Consider the following 22,857-nt stretch of genomic DNA (forward strand, 5'->3'; position numbering starts at 1 on the left):
GATATCTCCACTATCCTTAGTCTTATTAGAAAATACTATTCATGGACAAGAAATAATATTATCTAACTTGCTTAAAATTCTCCAATGCAAATAATTTGGATCAACATGTTGTCTGTATGGAACATTACCAGTGGCATTCCCCAATATTGAGAATTCTAAACAAAGTTCAAATCACTTCTTCCTCTCTCACTGGTAAACTGTGTGCATTCCCGGTAGTTTTCACTTGAAGGCACATGAAATAAGAAAATCCTAGTAGAGTGGGACAGTTCTGTTTCCACAACATACAAAAAAAAAAAAAAGAGTGTTACAGAAAAATCGTGATAACTCCTGTGTGTTTTTCTGTTCCGTCGAACCACCAGGTGCCTTGATGCTTTTCAGTCAGACTGAACGGGAGTGCACAAGGGAGTCCTAAGTGTCCTTTCTGCGTGGTGGTTGTATGTCATGTCTTAGGTACCCAGCACTGTTATTCATAAGCCCTGTCATAACAGAGGCAGGAGAGGTTTCTACAAGATCCACAGCATGACCAGGTGACTCTCTTGCCAAGGGATATGCTATTTCTTGTTGGTTTACTGGCAAAGGAGCTCAGGGAGTTAGTCAGCATGGCAATGAGCACTTTAGTTCTGACAAACTCTGTAGCTACACAGCAGTCTGTGAAATAGAGCCCAGGGCTTCATGCTCTCCAAAGCTAAAGACTGTCCTTTCTCTCTGTGATAGTTGTTATCTTTAGTCTGACTCTTGCCTGCCCTTTCTCTCTGCTAGGCTTATTAGATTTAGTCTGACTGTTCTCAGAGAGAATCAGTTTTTATTTAAGTCACAGTCACCACATGGAAAAACAAAGGAGGCTACAGATTAGATATGTAAGGGCACAGCTTCACCTCTGCTTGTAATCGCAGGCATCCCTTGTGTCTTTCAGAAGTGCAACAGCAGCTGGTGCTAGCACCCTTCTGCTATTCACAGCTTCACCATCCTTCATCTTCCAGTCTTATAGCACTACAATAACTCTGGGTCTTCCTGTTTTGCTCTTTGTATTTAGGTGATGAGTATTTTCTCCCTATGTTTTTTTCTTCCCAATACCTCTCTTAAGGTCATCCTTATTTCTCTGTTCACATAGTTCAGATCTCCTTCTGTCCCACTTCTCCCATTTCTGTGCAAAGGACAGAAATGTCCTTGTTTATTGTCACTGATCTTTCTAAATCCTCCTTCTGGTTCTCCTTCCTTCACTGCATCAAGTTCTCATTCTGTGTTTCTTCAGAAGCTTCTCTCCCATGCCCTCCCCCAGTTCTCTGCTCTTGGATCTTACCAAGTTGCCTGCTCACCTAGAGTTACATCAGCACTTTGCTCCTTTCACAAACACGTTTGACCTTCCTTTGTCACTAACCTTTCCTGGCCTGAAAGGATTACAGATTGAATCATTATCATCTATTCTACTTTTCCTGTAATGCCTGAAAGTTCTCCTCCACTCTCCCTAGCTGCAAAGACTCCTTAGTTGTGCATTCCAAACCCAGCCTGGATGGTTTATATCTGCAAATTTATGGACACTGACTGACTTGTTGCATACACAGTTGTCACGTTTTGAGGTCAAAAGACCAGTCTATCAGCTCCCAAGTCAGGCGAGACCCTTGGGTCCGACTCCCCCTGCCTTCTTTTGGCAGCTCAGCAGGTCGGAGGGTGATTCGTCTGACTTATCGTGGGATCCGTCACTAATAGACGAACAGGAGGTAATTTGGCCAGTATACCAGCTCCCAAGTTAGGCGAGACCCTTGGGTCCGACTCCCCCTGCCTTCTCTTGGCAGCTCAGTAGGTTGGAGGGTGATTCGCCCACTTATTAAGGGATCGTCACTAGTAGTACTATGGGCCAACTCCTTATAATAATTCAAAAGTTTCCGGAAACATGCATATATATTTTATTTGTGACAGAATACAGGTTCGAGGATAGCCGGTGATAGTGACTGACTACGAAAACAACTTTAATTGAAATACTGCAGTGATAATATAAAACGATTACTGATCAGTGATAATACTAAATAGCTAGCAAAATGTTAGTAAGTAATTAAGTAAGTGCACATAACACAGAGTTCTTACCCAATAGGCGTCCCTATGGGGGGGAGAAGAGAGGTTCAGCCCGTCGACTGATCCCAGACGTTCCGATGGGGGGGCTTCTCCCTAACATCCCCTTTGTTTGCCGCTATTTTATACTTTTTTCATATCTTTTAGGTGGAGCTCGAGTGACTCTAGTCATACATAACTTTTATTAGGATTGGTGTAAATTTCTCTCATGAGGGGTGTTCACAAATTAGGATTGGTGTAAATTGCTCGTTTGAGGGGTGGTCACAGCTCGGAGGCGGGTGGAGGTGTGACTTAGTAGCTGAAGGACACAATTTCGCCATCACTGCTGAGACAGCGGTTGTGATTCACTTCCCTCAATGGCATTTTTATGGTTATCTTTACCAGGTGCCTCTCATCCCTGATAACAGGGATGAGCCGTGATACCTCCGTACCACTCTACTCCCCATTTCAAGGGTATTGCGTGGGCCTTGTTCGTTGTTTCTTGTCCCCGATAACAGGGCTGAGCCATGATACCTTCGTATCACTCTACTCCCCATTTCAAGGATATTGAGGCCTTGTTTGTTCCTGAGAGCAGCAGCTGTGCTTCATGTCAGAGCTGCTCTAATATTAGCTGAATTCTGGGGAGCAATATTCTCCCATTCCCCTCCAATTTCAGTCATTTTCCCACAACAGTACACGCACAAAGGCAACTGTATTGATCAGCAGCATTTTGCTGAGAAGCCTGCTTACATTCAGAGTCTCTGGCATTAATAGAGGGCAAGCGAATGTAGGGTGGGCTGCAGAGAACGGTAAACACTCTCTGTACTAGGAACTTGCACTGGCACCTCAATGCACATCCCCACACAGAGGCAGCGGGTAGCAGCTGATGTTGCATGGCTGGCAGCACAACCTGCTTGAGTGCAAATCCTAAACTGCTGCTGTAGCCCTTGGACCATTCTGCCTCAATACTTTTGCCTAAGCAGGTGTTCTCTTCCAACAGGAGGCAGCACAGTGGAAGGCAGAAGGCAGCTGTGTTGCAGTCACCTACTTTTGCTCCTTTGTCTGCTGCTAAATTAAAAAAAAACCCCACAAATTCACTAAGGCAATATGGAAACAGAAAATATGTACTGGTAGGGTATGAACACTCAATGCTCACAAGTGTCCATGAGCATGATCAGGTCCCTACATGACCCTGAGTCTGTGGAAAGCTCTTATAGATGTTGTGGTTGAGTATATGTCCTGGGGGACTTTGTTTAGAGGACCAAGTTTTAAAAAAACAAAACAAAACAAAACAAAAACCCACAAACAAAAAAAAACAACAACAAAACACCCTGGGAATTAGGAAATGGCTTTGTCATATCAAGTTCATCAGAAGTAAAAGTATGTACATTGCAGTATAATGCATGGATGCTGCATAGATGAATATTGACAAAAAAGACTCTTGGACATCTTGGATGAGCAGTTAGGATTTGTGTATGCAGTAGGTTAGCCCATCGTAACTCCTTTGGATCAACTGTTCAGAGTACTTGAAGTGCAAAGGCCACCTTGTAAAGATGCTTAAATATTTGAATTGAATTTTTGAATTAAACCCCATACCTTGTTTTAGTGCTAGATAATTGCCGGGGCATATGAGCCCTTGCATTCCTTCCAACATTGCTTGTGTAGATTGTGAAAATGCAGCTGAGACCCTGTCCTGGAAGAAAGCACAGAGCAACAGTGAAGAACAGGAAATCAATGTCTTTGGTCAGATTTTGAGGTTCTCTGTGTTTGCCCCCTACAGACTCAATGCATGGTGGAAGAGGAGCAGAGAAACGGTGTCTGCCCCAGTTCCCCTGTCCGAGTGCCTCCAGAATCCCCTACCGCGCAAGTGCGCTCCCTAAGATACCGCCGTGTGAACAGCCCTGAGTCGGAACGCCTCTCCACTGCTGACGGCAAAGCAGATCTACATGAAAGAAGGTTTGCTCACCCTCTGTAGCCTCCTGCTGCTTTTAGCAGTGTCTTGAGGATTGACTGTTGAGACCAACCTAATCATTAGATTAGCAGGCACTGGACATTCATTTCTGGGTGGAGGTGTCCGTGGGTTTTATGGTCTTTCTGATGAGACACTCATGTCTGTTAATAAGGAGAGCTAGTGGCAATGATTCTCATCCTGTCCCTGGATGGGGAGGACTCCACAGATAGAAGGAGGAACGTTTGTCAGAGGGAAAGCAAAGCATCAGATCAGAGATAAACAGTCACAAAGCTTTTGGCTGGCCTGAGGTGGGAGGGAAGAATGGATCTTGTTAGGATACATACAGGGACGCATGTGTTCTGGGAGCTAGCTGGCAGATCCTGATCTGGTGAGTTTCTTTACTTCACTATTTTTCATTAATAGTAATAATAGCAGGCATTTTTCAGCATATAGCATTGCACTTGTTTGCATGTGAAAAGTACACATTACACCCTGATTTTGAGGGTAATAGGCATACCTTCTCTCAGATACACAGCAAAGAAATAAACAAAAAACCAAGAACAATGAAAATAATGAAAAGAAACTTTAAATAAAGTATTGTGTGCTGGAGAACACATGTTACAAGAGATAAGCCCTTGGTGCTGGGTAACCCCCTTCACATCCCCTTCCCTTTGAAAGTCAGGGCATGGAATATGGTTGCAGGATGTACTAGTGAAATGACCCCTCTAGAAGCGGTGTGGGAGAGATAGGCCAAGAGGAACAGTCATAAGGAGACAGTAGCTGGAAACGAAGGAGGATCAAAAAGAACTAGAGAGAGGATGAGCCCCTAGCACTACCCCCAGTTTTTTAGGTAGTTTGTTTTATCCTGGGTGGCTGTGAGAAGTTCTAATGCTTCTCTGTAATTCAGGAATGATTGTTTCTGTTGCTATTAATAGTTTAGGGTTTGAGTAACAAATCTTGGGTCTTGCTGCTTCTTCTTTTCTTGCTCAGAAGAAAAGCTCTGCAAAATAGAAAGGGAAAAAAGCCATTTGTAACAGTCAGCAACACTAGTCCTGTGTATTCACTGAATAATCTTAACTCCTTCATTTATTTCTTCCACTCTTCCTTGTCTACTCAGCATCGTGCTAACTTAATATAGAAAATGTGTATTATTCAAAACACATCCTGTTCTGCCTTCTTCCCTCAGCTCCTGTTTTTAAAATCAAGATCTTTTTTCATCTTCCAAATAGCCTACACCACATGTGGTGCAAATAAAATCCCACTCTGCCACACAGTCTTCTCTTTATTCTATTTTTGTCTTTCACAACACAGACCTGACTCCCAGCACTGCAAAATTCTTCTAGCTTTCTGGAGTAAATTCTTCCGCTTGAGGAGTCTCTCCTCTGCTGGGGTATGGATGAAGACAGTTTCTTTTATTTTTTTAGCAATAGTGCTAAAATCCAGTTGTTCTTCACACACAGCATAGGCCATTTTTCACTCTTACTTTGCATACTCAGTGTTCCCTATTCACAAGAATATATTTTTAAGACTTAACAAATGCAGCCTTGCTTCTTTCAGGTCCATCAGACGGCTTTTGCTGAGATCTTTGGTTTTGCTCAGAACTTTCTCTACATCAACCTTTGGTTCACCTCCTTCTCTGATTCCCCTTTCTTCATCAAAAATTTGTCATTTTTGCTTATAATGCTTTCTGTCTCAGCTCTGACCTTCCACTGTGTTAAAGATACACAGTTTTGCTTAGCAGCCCTCAGCCAATGGTCAGCCACTTCACTCTTTCCCCTCATAGTTTCTGAAGGCTTTTCCTAGAAGAGTCTACAAGGCTCCTGTATGGTCCCTGTTGAAATCCTTTTGTAAAACACCATGCAGCTGTCTTTTTCTGGGCAGCAGACACTCTGGCTTTGTGCAGCAAGCTGCTAACCTCAGTGATAGACAGAGAAGTAAACCAAGCAGCAGGTGCAGGCCAAATGAGAAGCATCGATCATAACACTGTGGAGCAGAAAGACAGAAGTGCCATTTGCTTTTCCAGCTGAGATGCTGCCAGGGCATTGGGGCACACGGAGATGCCAGGGCCTCTTTCAAAGGTATTTCTGCATGGCTGCAGAAGCTGCTGCTATTTAGACTGTGAGCAATGGAACATGGTACTACCCTTTGTAAAAGGACACTTGCCATATTTTCTTCCTGCTCCTCCAAAGTATTTTGGAGTCATCTATGCACAATGGGATCAAAGATTCCTACTATCTTCAAAGAACTCGTGTGGCCGCCTTAGAGGCCTCAGTGGCCACCTTTTTAGAGATACCACAGTGCTGCTGAAGAGGTTGTAGGAGTCCAGCAGACATTGTTAAGTCAGACAGTAGATTTAGGATTTAGAGGTGTTTTGTGTTTGGTTTTTTTTCACAAACCAGTAGAACTCATCAAAGGGTGTTGTTGGGGGAGACTGGTTGTCGTCCCGTCATCTGCAAGGAAGAGAGATGCTGAACTGGCTGTTGTACTGAAGCAGTTTATGCCGTTGTAGGTTCTAAAGAAATATTTTTGCTTAAGCCTGTCTTTCTGAAGCATACCAAGAAATGAGTGAGAAGGTCTATATGCATTTTCTCTGAACTCTCACAATCCCTGACTTTAACCACAAACCTGATGTATGTTTAATGGCTTCGTGTTTTGCCTTTAGATCTCGAATGGATTTACCTGGCTCTCCATCACGGCTTGTATGCTCATCCCAGCCAGCCCAGATGCTGTCCATTGATACTGGTCAGGCTGACCGGCAGGCAAGTGGTAGGATGGATGTGTCTGGTTCAGTGGAACACGAAGCCCTCAGCAATGCTTTCCGCTCAGTGCCACTGGCAGAGGAGGAGGACTTCGATAGCAAGGAGTGGGTTATCATTGATAAGGAGACAGAGCTGAAGGACTTTCACCCAGGTGCTGAGCCAAGCACGTCTGGAACCACGGATGAGGAGCCTGAGGAACTAAGGCCTATTGAAGAGGGTGAGGAGAGGAGGCGCTTGGGGGCAGATGCTGCAGTCAGGCCGAAGACACATGATGGGCGAAGTCGGGGTATGCAGCCTGTGACTGAGGAGGACAGTTCCCACAGACATGAAGGACCTTCTCAAACAGTATCTGACAGTAAACATGAACAGCAGACAGGAAGTCCAGCCCACTCCCCCCTACATTCTGCACCAGCTATCCGACAAAGGAGACGAGAATCTGAACCTACTGGTCCTCAAAGACAGGTAAGATCCCTAAGTCTGTATCTTGTTGCCTAGCATAGCATCATCTTAGGAAACCTCAGTTGTGCTGGAGAAGCCTGAGATTCCAAGCATGGATGCTCTTGTGAAACTCTTTCTGACAGTGCTCACAAATGTTGTGAACACCTTAGAAATGCTCCACATAGCTAATAATGTTGTCCCCTACTAAGGACACACTGTTATCAAGATCTTTCAGCTGTTTTGGCACAGGGACAAGAGGAGAGCACAGTTGTGGTTGTGGTTACCTTTAATCAGTTCTCTTATTGCTCTCCTACAGTGTTTTGTTAATAACTGCTTAGTTGTATGGAGGTGTCGCTAGCAAATCTTCTCCACGTAGTCTCTTAGCAGCAGCTAAGCAAGAGGATGCCCTCTAATGTAATCTAATCACACATCAGCACTAGGCAGGCCTGCAGCAATGCAAATCATAAAATAACTCCCTGAAATTAAACTTTTGTCTAAATACCTAATAAAAAGCTCAGAGTAACCAGCACACACATTCCATCAACCTTACTTCAGTGACTGGCATTTTTGCCAGGTATTTACTCGCAGAAATGTTCTTTACCTACTGTGTTTTTTCCAGATAGTTGTAAAGGCCTTTTTCTTTTGGTTTTGCTTTTTCCTGAGATCTTCTGAAGATATAAAGAAGTTCACTTTTTAGTGGGAAGTAATTTATTAGATTACCTTGAAAAACATGATAAACTGTTAGGCTCAGAGTTCCTCTGTCATATCTAATCTTCATTTCTCAGACATTCTGAAGAAGGTTGTCCCAGAGTGTTCAGTGGAAGAGACAATAGAATTGTTCCCCTGAGGGCTTTTTATATTTGTATGTTAATGAAGACCTCTCATGTACATGGGATCCTAAGTGCAGCAAAGAGCAGGCGAGTCTCAGGTCGTGTACACAGTGATCCCTCCTACAGCAGGTGTTCGTGCAGTCTGCTTGTTCTCCTCTGAAAGATGATTACTCCATCTCTCATTCCCTCTTGAGCTTGTTCTCTAAGGGAGCGTTCACTGGACTGGAGCACATTAAAAGAACATCCTTCCATTCAGGCCTTGCCTGGATTCTTTTCTTCTCTAGATCCCAGAGAGGTACAACAAAAAAGGACTGTTAGTTTTGGCAGCAGAACATGAATGATACAAGAAACCATATAAAAAGAATCCAATCAAATCCTTGCCTGTGAAGCAAGGTGTTCCTTACTAAGGAATGAGTAAGTATGAGGCTGCAGCATTTACGGGAAGGATAGAAATACTGATAGCAGGCGCTGTGGGACTGTCTGGCTGAGTGTGGAATAGTGGACTGTCTGGCTGAGCATGGAATAGTAGCAGTGCATGCTTCTCATGGAGACTGCATCCAGTTGCAAGGTTCCTAGGTGGAAGGGTTTGCTGTATAGAGGCAGTACGTTGAATGCCCCAGATATCTAGAGATTGCATAGGCAAGATCGGCAGAGTTGGAAGGGTCTGTGTCTGGATTTGCTGTCTATACACTTATTAGGCTGGTCAGTGCAAGATGTGCAAGATCTGCAAGATGCGATGAACATGGCAAGAGCCAGCTGGTAAGAACCAGCTGTTAGAACCAGCAGGTACACTTCAGTGACATATTCAGCATAGCTAATGAAGGCTGGAGGTGCTGCCTTGGTCACAGTGTGTAATACTGCTATGTGAAATGACTGGGGGAGTGGGGTGTGATGCAATGTGAAGGCTACTTATTGCTGCACAGTGATGCTTAAAAAGCAAGCAAAAACATTAAATTAATGGGATTGTGGGTGATCACTGCTAATATATTAGACTGCCTTGATTCTCCAGCAAACTGCGCATTTTTTTGTTCCCGTGTTCTGAAATACCCTCTAGTTACTCCTGGGCCCAGCTTTGAACATACAGACCAACACTGGACTTCTTTGGCTGGCCGGGATTTGGTTGTGCTTCCTTTGATGTCTGGATCCTTCAGTTGCCTCTATATACACAGCTGTGCAGTGACATTCATATTTTTCCATTTGCTGTCACAAAATTAACTGCTCTCAAAGGAAAAATGACTTGGTGCCAAAAGGAAAGCAGAAGCCTGTTCTCCTTAGATGCAGCAGAGATGGAGGGACAATTAGTTGGGACACTGATAAGAAGTTGACCAAGGACTTAACTAATGAAAATACTGAAGGCCTCACTAGCAGTGACAGATATTTCCTGTACCTCAGGCTTGAGCTTCCTCTGGGTTTGGCTGAAACTATGATTAGATACAGGGGAAGATGGGTATGTGTGAGTAAATCTTCCTTATATTTGAATATGAACTGAGCCTTTAAGATAGGTAAAAACGTCACTAAATGCAGAACTACCATGACTAAGGTCATAGGCCTTGTTGAACCAATTTGGGACCTTGTTCTGGTCTCCCAAAACCTGGTGATCATCCATCGGTGTCAGCAGAGTACTAACTGAGAGCAATTGGGTAATCCCTGCTCTAATGCTTTCTTCTGTTCCTCCATTCTCTGGCTTCAATATATAAGCCATTACTTGTTACTGACAAAAAAACAGTGACCTCTGGATTATCGTAGAATCACAGCGTGATTGAGGTTGGAAGGAACCTCTTGACATCATCTAGTCCCACCCGCTGCTCCAAGATGGATCAACTAGAGCAGGTTGCTCTGCACGGTTTTCAATCAGGATATCTCTGGGGGTGGAGACTCCACAACCTCTCTGGGCAACCTGTTCCAGTGTTCAATCACCCTTATGGTAAAAAAACCTTTTTCTTATGTTTAAATGAAATATCCTGTACTTCAATTACTGCCCATTTCTTCTTGTCCTTTCATTGGTCACCACTAAGAGGAGTCTGGATCCATCTTTTTCCCATCAAGTATTTATAAATGTTGGTAAGAACCCCCCTGAGCCTTCTCTTCTCCAGACTAAACAGTCCCAGCTCTCTCAGCCTTTCCTCAAATGAGAGGTGCTCCAGTCCCTTCATTATCTTTGTGACCCTTCGCTGGAGTATCTCTAGTACGACCATGTCTCTCCTGTACTGGGCAGCCCAGAACTGGGCACAGCACTCCAGGTGTGGCCTCACCAGTGCTGAGTAGAGGAGAAGGACCACCTCCCTCCACCTGCTGGCAGCACTCCTCCTAATGCAGCCGAGGAGGCTGTTGGCCCTTTTGCCACAAAGGCACCTTGCTGGCTTGTGTTCAGCTTAGTGTCCACCAGGACCTCCAGGTACTTCTCTGTCAAACTACTTTCCAGACAGCTGGCCCCCAGCATGTTCTGTTCCTCCCCAGGAGCAGAACTTTGCCCTTCCCTTTGTTGAACTTAATGAAATTTCTTTTTACCCATTTCACCAGCCTATCCAGGCACCTCTGAATATCAGCACAACCCTCTGGTGTGTCAGCCACTCCTCCTAGTTTTGTGTCATCTGTGAGCCTGCTGAGGGTACACTATGTCCCATCATCCAGGTTATTAATGACGATGTTAAACAGTAGTGGCCCCAGTATCAACCCCTGGCTACACCACTAGTGACTGGCCTCCAGCTGGGCTTTGCTTTCCTAAACACAGTGCTTTGAGCCCAGCAGCTCAAGCCCGTTTCAGTCCAACTCATGTCTACTTATCTAGCTCATATTTCAGCATTTTGTCTTGAGGATGTTATGGGAGACAGTGTCAAAAACCTTACTAAAGTCGAGATAAACAACCTCCCACCCAGTCATCTCATCACAGAAAGCTATCAGTCAGGTTCCTTGGGCATGATTTCCCCTTCATAGACCATGCTGACTGCTCTGAGTCGCCTTCTCCTTCATGCATTTGGAAATGGCTTCCAGCCCATAGTTCCCAGAGTTATCCTCATTTAGAGCTCAGATGTTTGTTCAAATATATGAATCTGTTGGAAGAAAGATGCTGTAGTGCAAGTGTGAGGGATGGCGGTGTCCTCGTGGAACTGTGTGGGTGTAAGAGGAGCACTGTATGAACAGATGCTGCTGTGGGAAGTCAAGTACAGGGGAGGTTCTGAGTAGCCTGGGGGGATTTCTGACCCAAATATTCTCACGTATTAGATATCTCCCAGTTTCAGCAGACAAGAAGACAGCTGCAGGGGAGCACAGACCTCATGAGAAGCCCTGGTGTAGAGGGAGAACAGATCTGTCATGAAACTGTGTCCCATTCAGGCGTTGCTGTCTGTGCAACCGCTCAGTGCAGCACTGATCACCCAGCAAGCTGTTTAACAGAGCTCTTAGGGTTATTTTAATGTATGCGTTTCAGGAATGTACTAATAAGTCTCTGCTTATTTTTAATGTGCAGATAAAGCTATAGAAATAGATTAAAATGAGTGGGAAAAAAAAAAAGATTGAACCTGCATTCCAGTTTACATGTTAATCCTGACATAGGATTTCTGTTATTGTTGGAAATAATTTATATCCTTACCTAGCAATATAATTTAAAAATCTGTGAAGTTCTTAAATATGCTAATTAAATTCACTGACACTTGACAGAGATGGCAACTTACTGCTGCCTTCTGCATTGGAAAGGAACACAAGTGTTCATACCTTTATGAGTTTTAGCCATTATTTCTGATCGTAGGTCTGTGCTCTTAGATATTTCTTGACTCAGTCTCCCTTGCTGCTAGTGCAGTTGGCATGGTACAAAATGTTTTGAGACTTGCCTGCCTAAAACATGCTGGTCCAAATGATGTTACACCTGAAAAACACGAGAAGTGAAGCAGTAGTGGGAGATGATATTAACTCTTCCTTACCTACTCTTGGGATATATTCTGCAGAGTTCAGAGAGCATTTTGCTTACACTGTGTCTTACAGTCCCGTCTCCCAGAGCCAAGAGTTCATCTTCTAGATAAGGTCTCGATGTGAAGAGGCACTGGAGACACAGGAGAGGGTGCCTTGCAACAAGGACAGGGCTCTAGCATTCTGGGTGATCTGTATTGCCTCTCTGGGTTGTGTGGTGTAGAGCCCTGGATGGCCCTGGGTCTGTACCTGGAGGAACTCTGATTGGTTTGCACTGAGGACTGAAAGCTGAGCAGAGCTTTCTCTGGGTTGTATTTTGGGCCCAGTGGCCCTGGAGCAGTGATGAGGGAAATCCTTGTCACTCCCAGAGTGCCCCTATAGGGGAGGAGAGGAGAGGAACTACAACATCACTGGCTCTGAGGCAGAGAAAAAACAAAAAGCTGGGCTGAAATAATTGAGCAATGGGCAGAAGCAAAACACAGCAGGCTCTCACCTTTATAACCCTGGCAGAAGAGGTAGGCTGGGGAAGAAGGTGGCAGGAAAAATGTGAGATGAAAAGGTGCTATGATACCTGAAAAGGAAACTGAACTTTCCAAGACTTGTTTTAAAGTTTTAGAAAGCAGGTATTCTTTATTGCAGCGCTGGGTGCACGGGGGATTTCTCCTCCTAGCGTGCACACCGGCTTCTGGACAGAAAATTAGTTATACACTACAATCATGCATATTCATAACATATTTACATATTCTTAAGCAATTGGTTATTTTCTCTCGCTTTCATGTAAATTACTTCGCATGCTCAGTTTTCCTCCTCCGCCCCTTTCTTTTGGGTCTGGGGTGGTCCGTGAGTCGGTGGTCGTGATCTCCCCCTGCCAGAATTACCTTTTCCCCCCAAGTCACTGCATGTTCACAGTTTAGAAAAACATGATAACAAAGTTTATGCAGTTTCTGCAGTTTCTGGGATGTTCCCTCCAAGGGCAGACAGTTCTTGATAAAGAGTCTCTGTTTTAATCACTCCTGGCAGCTTCAAGGATGGACGGTCTTGTTAGTTTCTTTAGGTATGTGTAATCACCTACTGCCACTGAACCCTTCATGAAGCTGTTACACAAAACTTTAACCCCTTTATTGTTGGGTAACACTATGTCTTGCTTTCCTTTCTCCTCTGCAGCATCATCCGTGGGCCTCTCTGAGGGGACCTGAGGCACCATTTCTCAGTGGTGAGAAATGGACGTTTGCAGAAGAGGGACAGACTCTCATTTCCCCTCACTCAGTTTAATTCCAATTGAGTTGCGCTTGGTGCCTGTTGTAGATGATGCAATCCTTGACATTCAGCTCCTCCGGCTTTCCTTTGCATGAGAAGAGCATGCCAGCTGATGGAGAAGGATATATGTGGAGTTGGCCTCTGTTCCTTAAGCTTTTTAGATTCAGGGTCCCTGTCCATCCATGTGTTAGGAATAAAGGATCAGCAAAAGGGTGATACTGTAAGAGAAGTAATGCTCACGTATGCTCATTGTATATATAGGTCATAACAATCAAAACCTTAATAGAAATTTCAAATTATATTTTATATCTTTAAAATATATTGAGCTCTATCAACATCACATTTTTCTGGAACTTCACATGATACGTGTTGTACTGCTTCTGTCCAAACCAAGCAGAATAGGCCTGATGGAAGGTGGTCCAGCCTGATTGCTGCCAAGAGTGAAGGGATTAAAAGGGGGCAGTGCCTCCAGCACTGGCTGTGTAATTTAAGCATTAGAGCACCAGTGAAGGAGAGCAGTGTGCCTGTAACCTCAGCGTCAGCCAGGAGGCAGCAATACCTAAGTCAGCTTGCTGGTGGGGTGTTGCCATTTGCCCCTTCGTGGCCTGGGCCAGGTCTTTGGTCCTGTGCTGTAAAGGAGTCCATCTGGGTAGTTGGAGTGATCCTTTTTGATCTTAGAAGTCTTTTGCCATGTTTGGCTGATATATACTTTGGAAATCATACAATGTGCTGAGCCCAAACATAGAGCAAAAAGTAATACTAAGAATTCCAGTATACTTAGTTGTGCAGCCTACAAACAGTACACCCAGGACTGAATTTCTACACCATCTGTGCAAAGGAGGATGGTTGTCTTTATGAGAAATTAGAGCTGCTGTCAAAAATTTCCTTGTCTCTCTCAATACTCCGTGTGACAGCATTACATTATTATTATCTGAGAGTGTGATCTATGAGTGAGATGCAGTACATTTAGGACTGTAAATAATTGCTTTTCACATTTAATGCCCACTACAAGCTGAGTGATTCTCAGATGCTTGTGAAGATAAGATGCCTGCCTCAAAGCACTGCAAAGATATTGAAGGTGACAGGAGATGAGACTGGATGAAGTTCAGCTCTTTTTCTCATATCATTTGCAAGGGCAACAACTCTAGTAAGGTAAGGAGAGCAGTGTTGGCTTAAGAAAACACAATATTGCCTTTTCACATTTTGAAACCTACAGAGGCTTCCTGAAGAGAAATGCAGCACAAGGAAGGGAATGGATTTGAAAGGAAAAATACAGTTCCAGGAAAATTATCTGGTTTTGGAAATTGAGGTTGCTGACCCCTGTGAAAGTGCTAGTTTCATAGCAGAGCGTAGAAAAGGGCTTAGCATTTTCAGGGTGGAGAATCTGAAGTCATTCCCATAATGTCTCTCTCTTCCATTCTGTGTGTAAAAGGAAGGTAGGGACTGCGATCTCATCCTGGCAAAGCTGTCCTCTGTGAGTATACTTTCCTCCCTCTCCTGGCCATCCCAGGATCAACAGAAGCAGAAAAGGGACCTAAGAGCGCATCTTCTCCTCATGTCCTCCCCTGACTCTGTCCTGAATTTCTCACTAAAAGGGGAATTACACCTGCCTGCCTTTCCAGCTGCTGCCTGTCCTCCACTTACCAAACTGGAAGCATTAACGCTCCCCCTGCAGGTACTCAGTATAAAAGTGTATCAGGAGGCCAGCAGTGTGTGAGGAAAGGAAAGTCCACGAACAGCCCCCAAAGTTGCCTTTGCTAATCCCTGGAGCAAGTTTTAATAGGACTTATTTATTGAAAGAACCTCTAAGAATCCCTCGCTTTTAAATACATATAATCATTTCGGCACCAGGTTTTTCACCTTTTCTTGTACACATGGTTTCCAAGTGTGTTCAGAGTTTGACTGTTACCTATGTGCAAGGACGTATGAATAGCCTAATGACATGTGGAGTGATGCCAGAGGAGCAGAGAGGTGAGGCATGTGGCCTGAAGAGCCAGAAGGAGGGGACGGACGTAGCAGAGCCTGACACTGCTGGCGTCGCTCATGTCCGCGTGTGGCTGGGGAGAGCATGGCAGGCCCCCTGTAATGGCAGGCTCCCGTGGTGCCTGTAGGGTCCCCAGGAATTTATAGATGCAGAGCAGTAAGTAAGCCCTGTGTAGAGCAAAAGCATTTTTCATCCGCCGGCGAAGATGTCTGCAGCATGCGCATCACAAACCAGGGGCGAGTCAAGTCTTTGCCTGACACCTTTTCCTCCACTCTTCTTGGTCTTTTTCAGTTGGAGGAGGACAGGCCTTCTCAGCACTCCCTCCCGAGGTACAGCCCCCTGAGAAGACTGGCGTCCTCCGTTTTCTCCTCCTCAACCCTGGAGACAGAACACTACCCTCACGTTGGTGGCACTTTCATACAGCGCAGCCGTTCAGCGGAGAGCAGCCCCGTGCGCATGCCCCACCGCAGGCACATGCCCCTCACGGCAGGAAACCACAGACTCATGCCTTCCGTCCTCCGCATTTCCAGGTCCCAGCTCCAGCAGGTGTGGGCCCGCTTCACACACAAAACATAGCCTGTTCAGGGAAGCAGCAGCCTCCATAATGCAATAATAGATCCCACCTGCCCACAACGTGTCACCACTTAATGCAATATTGAATCCCAGACAACACTGGCCTAAGGTACTGTAACTTCCAAAGCCCCTGCAACCAGACCCTACAGAGACTGAAAACATCTGCCTTTCTAAACCTCCCAGCAACCTGGGCAAGGGGCGTCAGGATGGCCGAAGATGAGAATGCAGATGGTGAACATGTGATGTGTGAAAGAGGTGGATGTCAGGGCTCGTCTCAGAGACTCACTCACACGTCCTGCAGCCATGGGGTAGGAAGTGCAGGGCTGCCTCACTGAACGCATGCAATCAAGCCACAAACATTGTCAGACTGTGACTGGAGTGGAGAGACCATGGAGGTATCAGCAAGCATTACCTTCCTCGGGCAAATTGGTTCAAGCATCTCTGTTGGTATCTTAGACTGGGCCAAGCCTGTAGGTGGTTTTACTCCATCTAGTTAGAGGCAGACTCCCACTGAATGCTCACCTGAGGCAGGACCTCAGGATTTGTCCCTCTTGTGGAGTTACGATCATGTATCTCTTTTTTGCTTGGCCTTGGAAATCCCCTTGCTTTTGTTGCAGTTTGGTTTCCACACAGCGGCCACATATTTCTGTCTCTCTGGCTTTGCCTCTGTTATGTGACAGTGGACCTGTTGGTCTGCTCTCCACTCCTAAGCTGCTCCAAATTTACATGCCTTCTCCCAGAGGCGCTGACTGTCAAGAGTTGGATAGCAAGGATTTTCTTAATGATCCAGCAGTAGATTACGCTGTTTCTAAATTCCAGAAATTTTAGGCCCTGCAGCTTTTCAATGGCAGAGCAGCCCTGCTTCTTGGCCTTGCTTGGAAATGCCTATGATAAGAGATCTCACTTGAGAAATAAACTAGCCGCAGCACTTGGTATACAGAGCCCTTGTCTAAAACTGACTTGAATCTCAGAGGAACAGGGAGATCAGAGTTACTTTAAATCTTCATCAGTATCTTTATTCCCAGGGTTGCAGGGATATATTGCCCTTCTCAGTATAGCTGCAGTGTAAAACACCAGGCTGTATGAAGACCTTCTGTAGTTAAGTGAATGTAGTAACAGTCTTCTATTGAAATGAGCCTTTGGTCCAGTATTCTGGGAGAAGAGGCAGTGTGGGGTTATTGCGGGTGCTCAGGGCTTTAGGAAAGTGCCAGTCCAAAGTGAAATACTCTGCATAAAGTATATAAGCATAGGAGGCAGACAAGAAATTATACAGAAAGCTCAGGCAGATATGAAAATGGCATGGGATAAGTATGGATGTTGGAAGAAAGTTGAGACACGGAGGTGTACTGCATAGCTAGGATGTTTCCGGTGGAGTATGATGAACACTTCCTTCCAAATACTGATTTCAGTAGGTGTATCTGCCCTGCCTGAGGCTCTTTAATATCTAATTCACCCTTCTGTAAGCAACCCCAGGCAGTGCAACCCCAGTCAGAGTGGGTGGTACTTTCTGAAGCTTGTAGGACCTGGCCCGGTGAGTCTGCATGCTGCAGGACATGCTCAGGCAGGCTGGACATGCGCGGCTTCCTTCCTGCCCACAGAGCATCCCAGTGGGTGCAGGGATGGAGATGGAGGGGGCAACACACCCTCCTTGGGAAGACTGAGTGTAGGCATCACTAGTCTCTTCCCGCAGTCATTCTTAAATCAAGTGGCATCAATTTCTTTTGATTTGCACCAAGAACATGAGGAACAGGACACTTTACTGCCCAGCCAAAATTTTTATCTGCAATTTGTTGATCATATTTATTTTTTAAAAAGGCTCTGGACATTGCCAGAAATACTTGGACTGAATTAACCAGTGGCCTAATCCTAGTTGACAGATCTTCTCGTCAAGCACAGAAACCAGAAAGAGCAAGGCTTTGCTTTTCTCAAATGACATAAGGAGGGATGATTTCCTTGAGTACTCTTTCCTCTACTCCGATGTTATTTTTTCCACATTCAGTGGAGACTTTAATAGAAAAGCAGATTCCAGAGAAAATTGAGTTTGTGAAAGAAATATATTTAAAATCATTAGATTTTAGTTCATAGTCTCCAAAACACTGATGTTCACTTTCAAGGTCAATTTGAGGAACAAAAAATTTCTATTGTTCTCTTTTTAAAAAAAAACAAATTTTAGTTTTGCAGATGAGAAAAGGGAACAAACAGGATAATTAGATATTTATAAACTCTAACCTGCCCATTCATACGAACAATAACTAGCCAGTAAGTAGCTCTGTACATAAAATCTAGAGGGCAGTAATCTATCTAATGCTCCTCATCATGGTTATATGCCAAGTAAACTTGCTACTGTTCTTCTGCGAAGCTCGAAAGTCTGATTGATAAAGATGGTTGATTCATACAGACTTCAACAAGACTTTCTTCTAGATAAATTTTTAATAAATTGGAGACCAACTAACCAAGCAAAATATGTTTATATGTCGGCATCTCTTAGAAGTGGGGATGTTTCTCATTAGGACTCCTGATCCCCTACCCTTAGCCTCAGCACTATTCCCTGCCTTTAGTGGCTATTAAGAAGAAAAAAGAAATCACTGAGGAGAAAGTTGCAGTGACAGGAAGATGGGTGGCTTTATAAAATAATACTGGCAGGCCAGCTCTGCGGAAAGATCTGGATTACTTGATAAGTTGCTCGCATTCAAACTAATTATTGCATTCAGCCAGGGACAAGGTCATGTCTCAGGTATGAAGAATATAGGGTCACATGCACAGAGTCGGAGAAACTATGCCCTGGGAAGTGCTGTCTCCTAAAATGAGTTGGGAGTTAGGGGAAATAATTAGCTGCGTGTAAGTTCTCATTATTCTGCTATAGCAAAAAAAAAAAAAATTCTTCTTTGATGTATCAGCAGGAAAATGAAGATGTGAGCAGAAGGGAGATCTTTTGTATTGGTGAGATCACTACCAGACATATCCAGTCTTGTATGGAATTTTTTAAGAAGGATTTTCAAAACCTAAGGAAAGGAGAAGTGATACAAGGAATGTTTGATTTTGTAAAACTTGCCTTGTAGAATGAGCTTGAAGAACACAGTCTGTCTTTAAAGACAAAACTAAAAAGTGGTATGATTGCTGTAGGAGTACCTGCCTGAAGAGAGCAAGACGTGTTTTTAATCTGCCAGGCAAAGAGATGGGCGAAAGTGCTGGAAGATGAAGTAACAAAGGTCAAACTGTAGAAAGATGCTCATTTTTATGACGTAAGTGGGTGGTAAACTGCTGAAATACATTAATAAAAGACACTGAATTCTTCGCTGTTGAGATTCTCTAAGGTGGGATATTGATTTCTAAACCAGTCCTGTTAAACCATCTAACTTGGGCTCTATACCGGAATAATGGACATGTTGCTGTCACCTGGGTTTCATGGGAGATTTATTTCATGATCAATATGGCTTTTACAATTTAATTCTGAACAACTTAATTGGTGCTAATGGCTGGAATCCTGGTGTTACAATAGTTTGCAAGAGCACTAAAAATAGTCAATTTGCAGATTTTTTTAAACACCTTCATCTAATGCTGTAATAATTACTGTGGAATCCACATATTGTTGAGGAAGATGTTGGCAAATTAAAGAAATGTGAAAATAACTCTCTTTTTTTATATATGGAAATGTAATAAATTAATATTAAAACTAGTTCCAGTGCAATTCTAAAAAACCTCTGCACATTACATTTATATTGCATTTATTTATTGTGTTCATTTATAATGACTGCAATTTAAATGTAAATATGTCCAAAATCAGTTGTCAAAAAAAGAAAAAAAAACCCCACAACTAGAAAGCTCAAAGGAAGTGGCAAGCAGCCATTTCCCATTGAAGGCTACTCTCTCATGGTCAAGTTAAGGGACAGAATTGTCGGTTCTCTAAGAGGTACCCTCCTTGCTCCACCCCATCCCATCCTGCTCTTTCAGTACTTTCCCCTGTGCCAGTGCTGATGTTCATATGTCTGTGTGCACCTGCACAGGGAGAAGGAAAGTTGGTTCATTTCCTGCTTTGGTTCACTGTCCATTTGCACAACTGACAGCACTGCAAGCCAGAGTCAGCGGGGAGAAAAACAACTGATGGAGGGCTGTTGACACAAAAAGTGATCATGGGGCTATGGGCTGAAAAGTTAATTGCCCTAGTAGCTTTCCTTTTATGTTTGATAACATTCCTTTAATTCTTCAGCTGGGGTAATCAGTGTAAGTCAATACTAGTGAAATAAAATTTCCCTTCAGCATCAGACTCTTAGGTAAATTGTGTTCATCAGAAGGGTCCAAGAACAGGCTTTGCATCCTGAAAGAGTGTTCTTGTTTTTACTGTTCATTGTACATAGACTTGTTCTCTCAGAATCCAAAATGAGGATTGAAATGAGCATTTGCCGCTCCTTTTCGATACAGAGATCATTAGCATCAGAAGGACAGGTAGCTGTTGCTAGGATCTCATGCTCTACTTCAGTGAGCAAATGCACATCAATTGTATATACACACAAAAGCCATCTTTTTATATCTTGGTTCCTTTCACTTTCTTTCTATGCAGAATGGGAAATGTTTCCAATTTATCACTCTCTCCCCAGCTTCCTTCCCACAGGAAGGAGCTAATGAGGTGTGATTTCTGTGAAAACATTACTGTAAATGCTTGGGTTAAACTAGCATGAATTGGTTAAATGTAGTTATGCCAGCACACATCCACTTTCAGTGGAGAAGTTTTTGGTGGGCGAGGGTTGGCTGAAAATAAACTATACTCACAAAGATGCAATTTTGCAGATGCCAGTGCCTCTGCATTAGGAGTGTCCTATTGATATACCCATGTTGACAACGTCCCTGGTGTGAACCTGACTTTGTCCACCATTCCCTTACTTTTTTGCCAATGTTTCATTGGTTAGAGTCTCTTTTGTTACAGTGATGACAGAATGTAAGGTAGAAATCCCCTGTAAGACAGCCATATGGATGATATAATCCCATCCCTATGCTGCCTCTTCATGATGAAAAGTATCTCTTGCTCTTTCCACTCCTTCTCTTTGATGTGGGTCTGAACCTGGACCTTGTGGTGGTCAAGGCTGCTGCAAGACTGTTGCTCTGAGAGGGACAAACTGGTTCAAAAGTTGTATTTGTTGGGCTAAGTGTCTTTGTGGTTCCTAGAGACTTCTAACCTGGACTGATGCTTTCCTTTCTGCATGACAGATGTTGACTCCAAGACCTTTCCTTCAGCTCTTTTCCTATAATTCATGTGGTGATTTTTTAAGGGTCCCCAAGGACAGAGATAGATCAGCCCACCTCTCAAATCTGTGTCCAAATGACTTTTGAGGAGTGTATAGGAAGCTGCTCTAGCTGCCTTTCAGTTACCAAGTACTCAGCTGAGTATTTCCAGTGCTGGGAGGCAGCAGGCACCACCTGAGCCATGAAGGATGTTGGCACTTGCCACCTCCCCAGCCCAGGATGAAGAAGCTGTGCTTGGACAGTTGGCCTCCAGGCTGGATTGGCATAAGGCAGCTGACTCCAGGACTAGCTGACGTTCTCCTCTGGGATCTCATCCATTGCTCCATAAGCAGAGATATTGCTGCTCAGCTGCCACCCAGTTAGCTTATGTTTAAATCTGAATCTGGATGCAAGAACAACAGCAGTCAGCTGTAGCCCTGAGCTGTTGGTAAGCTTCACCTACAATGTGATGAGGAGGCAGAACCCCCTGATCCTCACCTCGCTGCTTGAAAAGCCCTCTTAGATCTAGTTGCCTCTTTGCTCCCCTTTGCCTATCCTGTCTCTTCCCCATATGACGAACTCTTTTTACTCCACCCCGTTTCCAGTGCATGTCCCGCTCCAAATATTCACCTGCCCCTGTTGTTTACTTCCATTGCCATTCGTGTTACCTCATCCCTCATGTCCCTGGGTACCTGCTCTACCTCCTGCCTTTGCTGTTCCCAAGAATACGCGAGGCTTGCCTCCCACGTTTCCTATACATTGCATATCTCATGTTGTACGATACAGTCCCTGTAGCACTTTGATCAGCCTCTTGCCTTCCGTCCTTCTGATTTCCTTGGAGGAAACAGTGAAAAATGGCACATTTTGGCATTTGGAGTAGTCTCAGCCCTACATGGAGTCTGTCTGAGGAATAGCGATCATGTTGTTTAAAGGCAGTTAGGTTTCAAAAATAATGGAAGATACCCTCCATTTCCAGGGCAGTTTCATGAGTTTCAAATCCTGGAGTCCTTAGGACTTAGCAGACTCCCCAAAATTACTGTGTACATGAGCAGCTAAATTCAGAGAGCTGGCAATGCCCTTTCCCTTAAGACACATCTACCGTCTGTGGTTGAAAACCATGTAAATAGCTGGTTAAACACCACTTCTATTGTCATGAGCTTGACTCTAAGTTCCATTTAAACTGGTGCCTGGTCTCTGTGAGTGAAAAAATGTCTCAGCTCCAGTTGCAGATAGTACCAGCAATTCCAACTGGATGTTTTCTGGGCTGGCAAAAGAGACTGTCTCCATTCTCCAGCCTGGGAGTTGGCAAGGGCAAAGTAAAAATAGAAATAGAGTGTTTCAAACAGCCAGGGCGGGGCAATTTTAAGTGCAACAGAGCTGACATTTTGTTCATTAATTCTAAACTTTAACTCGCTGGTGTTTCCTCTCGCCTGTCTTATTTGGAGGTCTTATTTGGAGGTATCACAGAGTGGTGGATTTTTTCCTGAAGGATTGGTGTTCTTCACTTTGGCACATGTAATGACAGTTCTTCCCTTATCTAGCCTGTGCCACTGGCATTAGGCCATCAAAGTATCTTGTTTTAAACAAGCTCCATGTTTCTTCTGTGATCCCATTTGGCAGCTTGCTCTCCCCAGCTGCTTCTGCAGCAGTCAAACTCGGGTGTTATATGAGAAGGCAGCATGCCTTTAAGAACCAGTCAACAATCTTTTTTCCTTTTTGAGGTGAAAAAAAGCAATTTTTTCATTTATTTTTTTCCATATAAGATTCCTGGAAAGAGGCCTACTGTTTCAAACTGATCAGTGATAATAAGCAAAGGTGTCCTCAGCAGCTCCTGTAGCCTGCTCACAAGGCAGAGAGGTTAAGTGACCCTTCAGTAGTTGCGCTGCGTTTCTTTTTCCA

General features: G+C 44.1%; 1 protein-coding gene across 2 annotated transcripts in view; it reads left to right on the forward strand.

The window, feature by feature from the left end:
• Nucleotides 1–22,857, forward strand: part of TTBK1 (tau tubulin kinase 1) — a 111,342-nt gene that overhangs the window by 74,662 nt on the left and 13,823 nt on the right. Inside the window, exons 12-14 of one of the 2 annotated variants that reach the window (XM_086631790.1) lie at nt 3,827–4,002; nt 6,660–7,218; nt 15,460–15,714. In XM_086631790.1, the coding sequence (XP_086487916.1) occupies nt 3,827–4,002; nt 6,660–7,218; nt 15,460–15,714 (990 nt within the window). The remainder of the gene's footprint in view (nt 1–3,826; nt 4,003–6,659; nt 7,219–15,459; nt 15,715–22,857) is intronic. The other variant, XM_086631791.1, reaches the window with a different exon arrangement.

The sequence above is a fragment of the Tauraco erythrolophus genome, chromosome 2 (genome assembly GCF_009769465.1).
Source record: "Tauraco erythrolophus isolate bTauEry1 chromosome 2, bTauEry1.pri, whole genome shotgun sequence".
Taxonomy (NCBI): Eukaryota; Metazoa; Chordata; class Aves; order Musophagiformes; family Musophagidae; genus Tauraco; species Tauraco erythrolophus.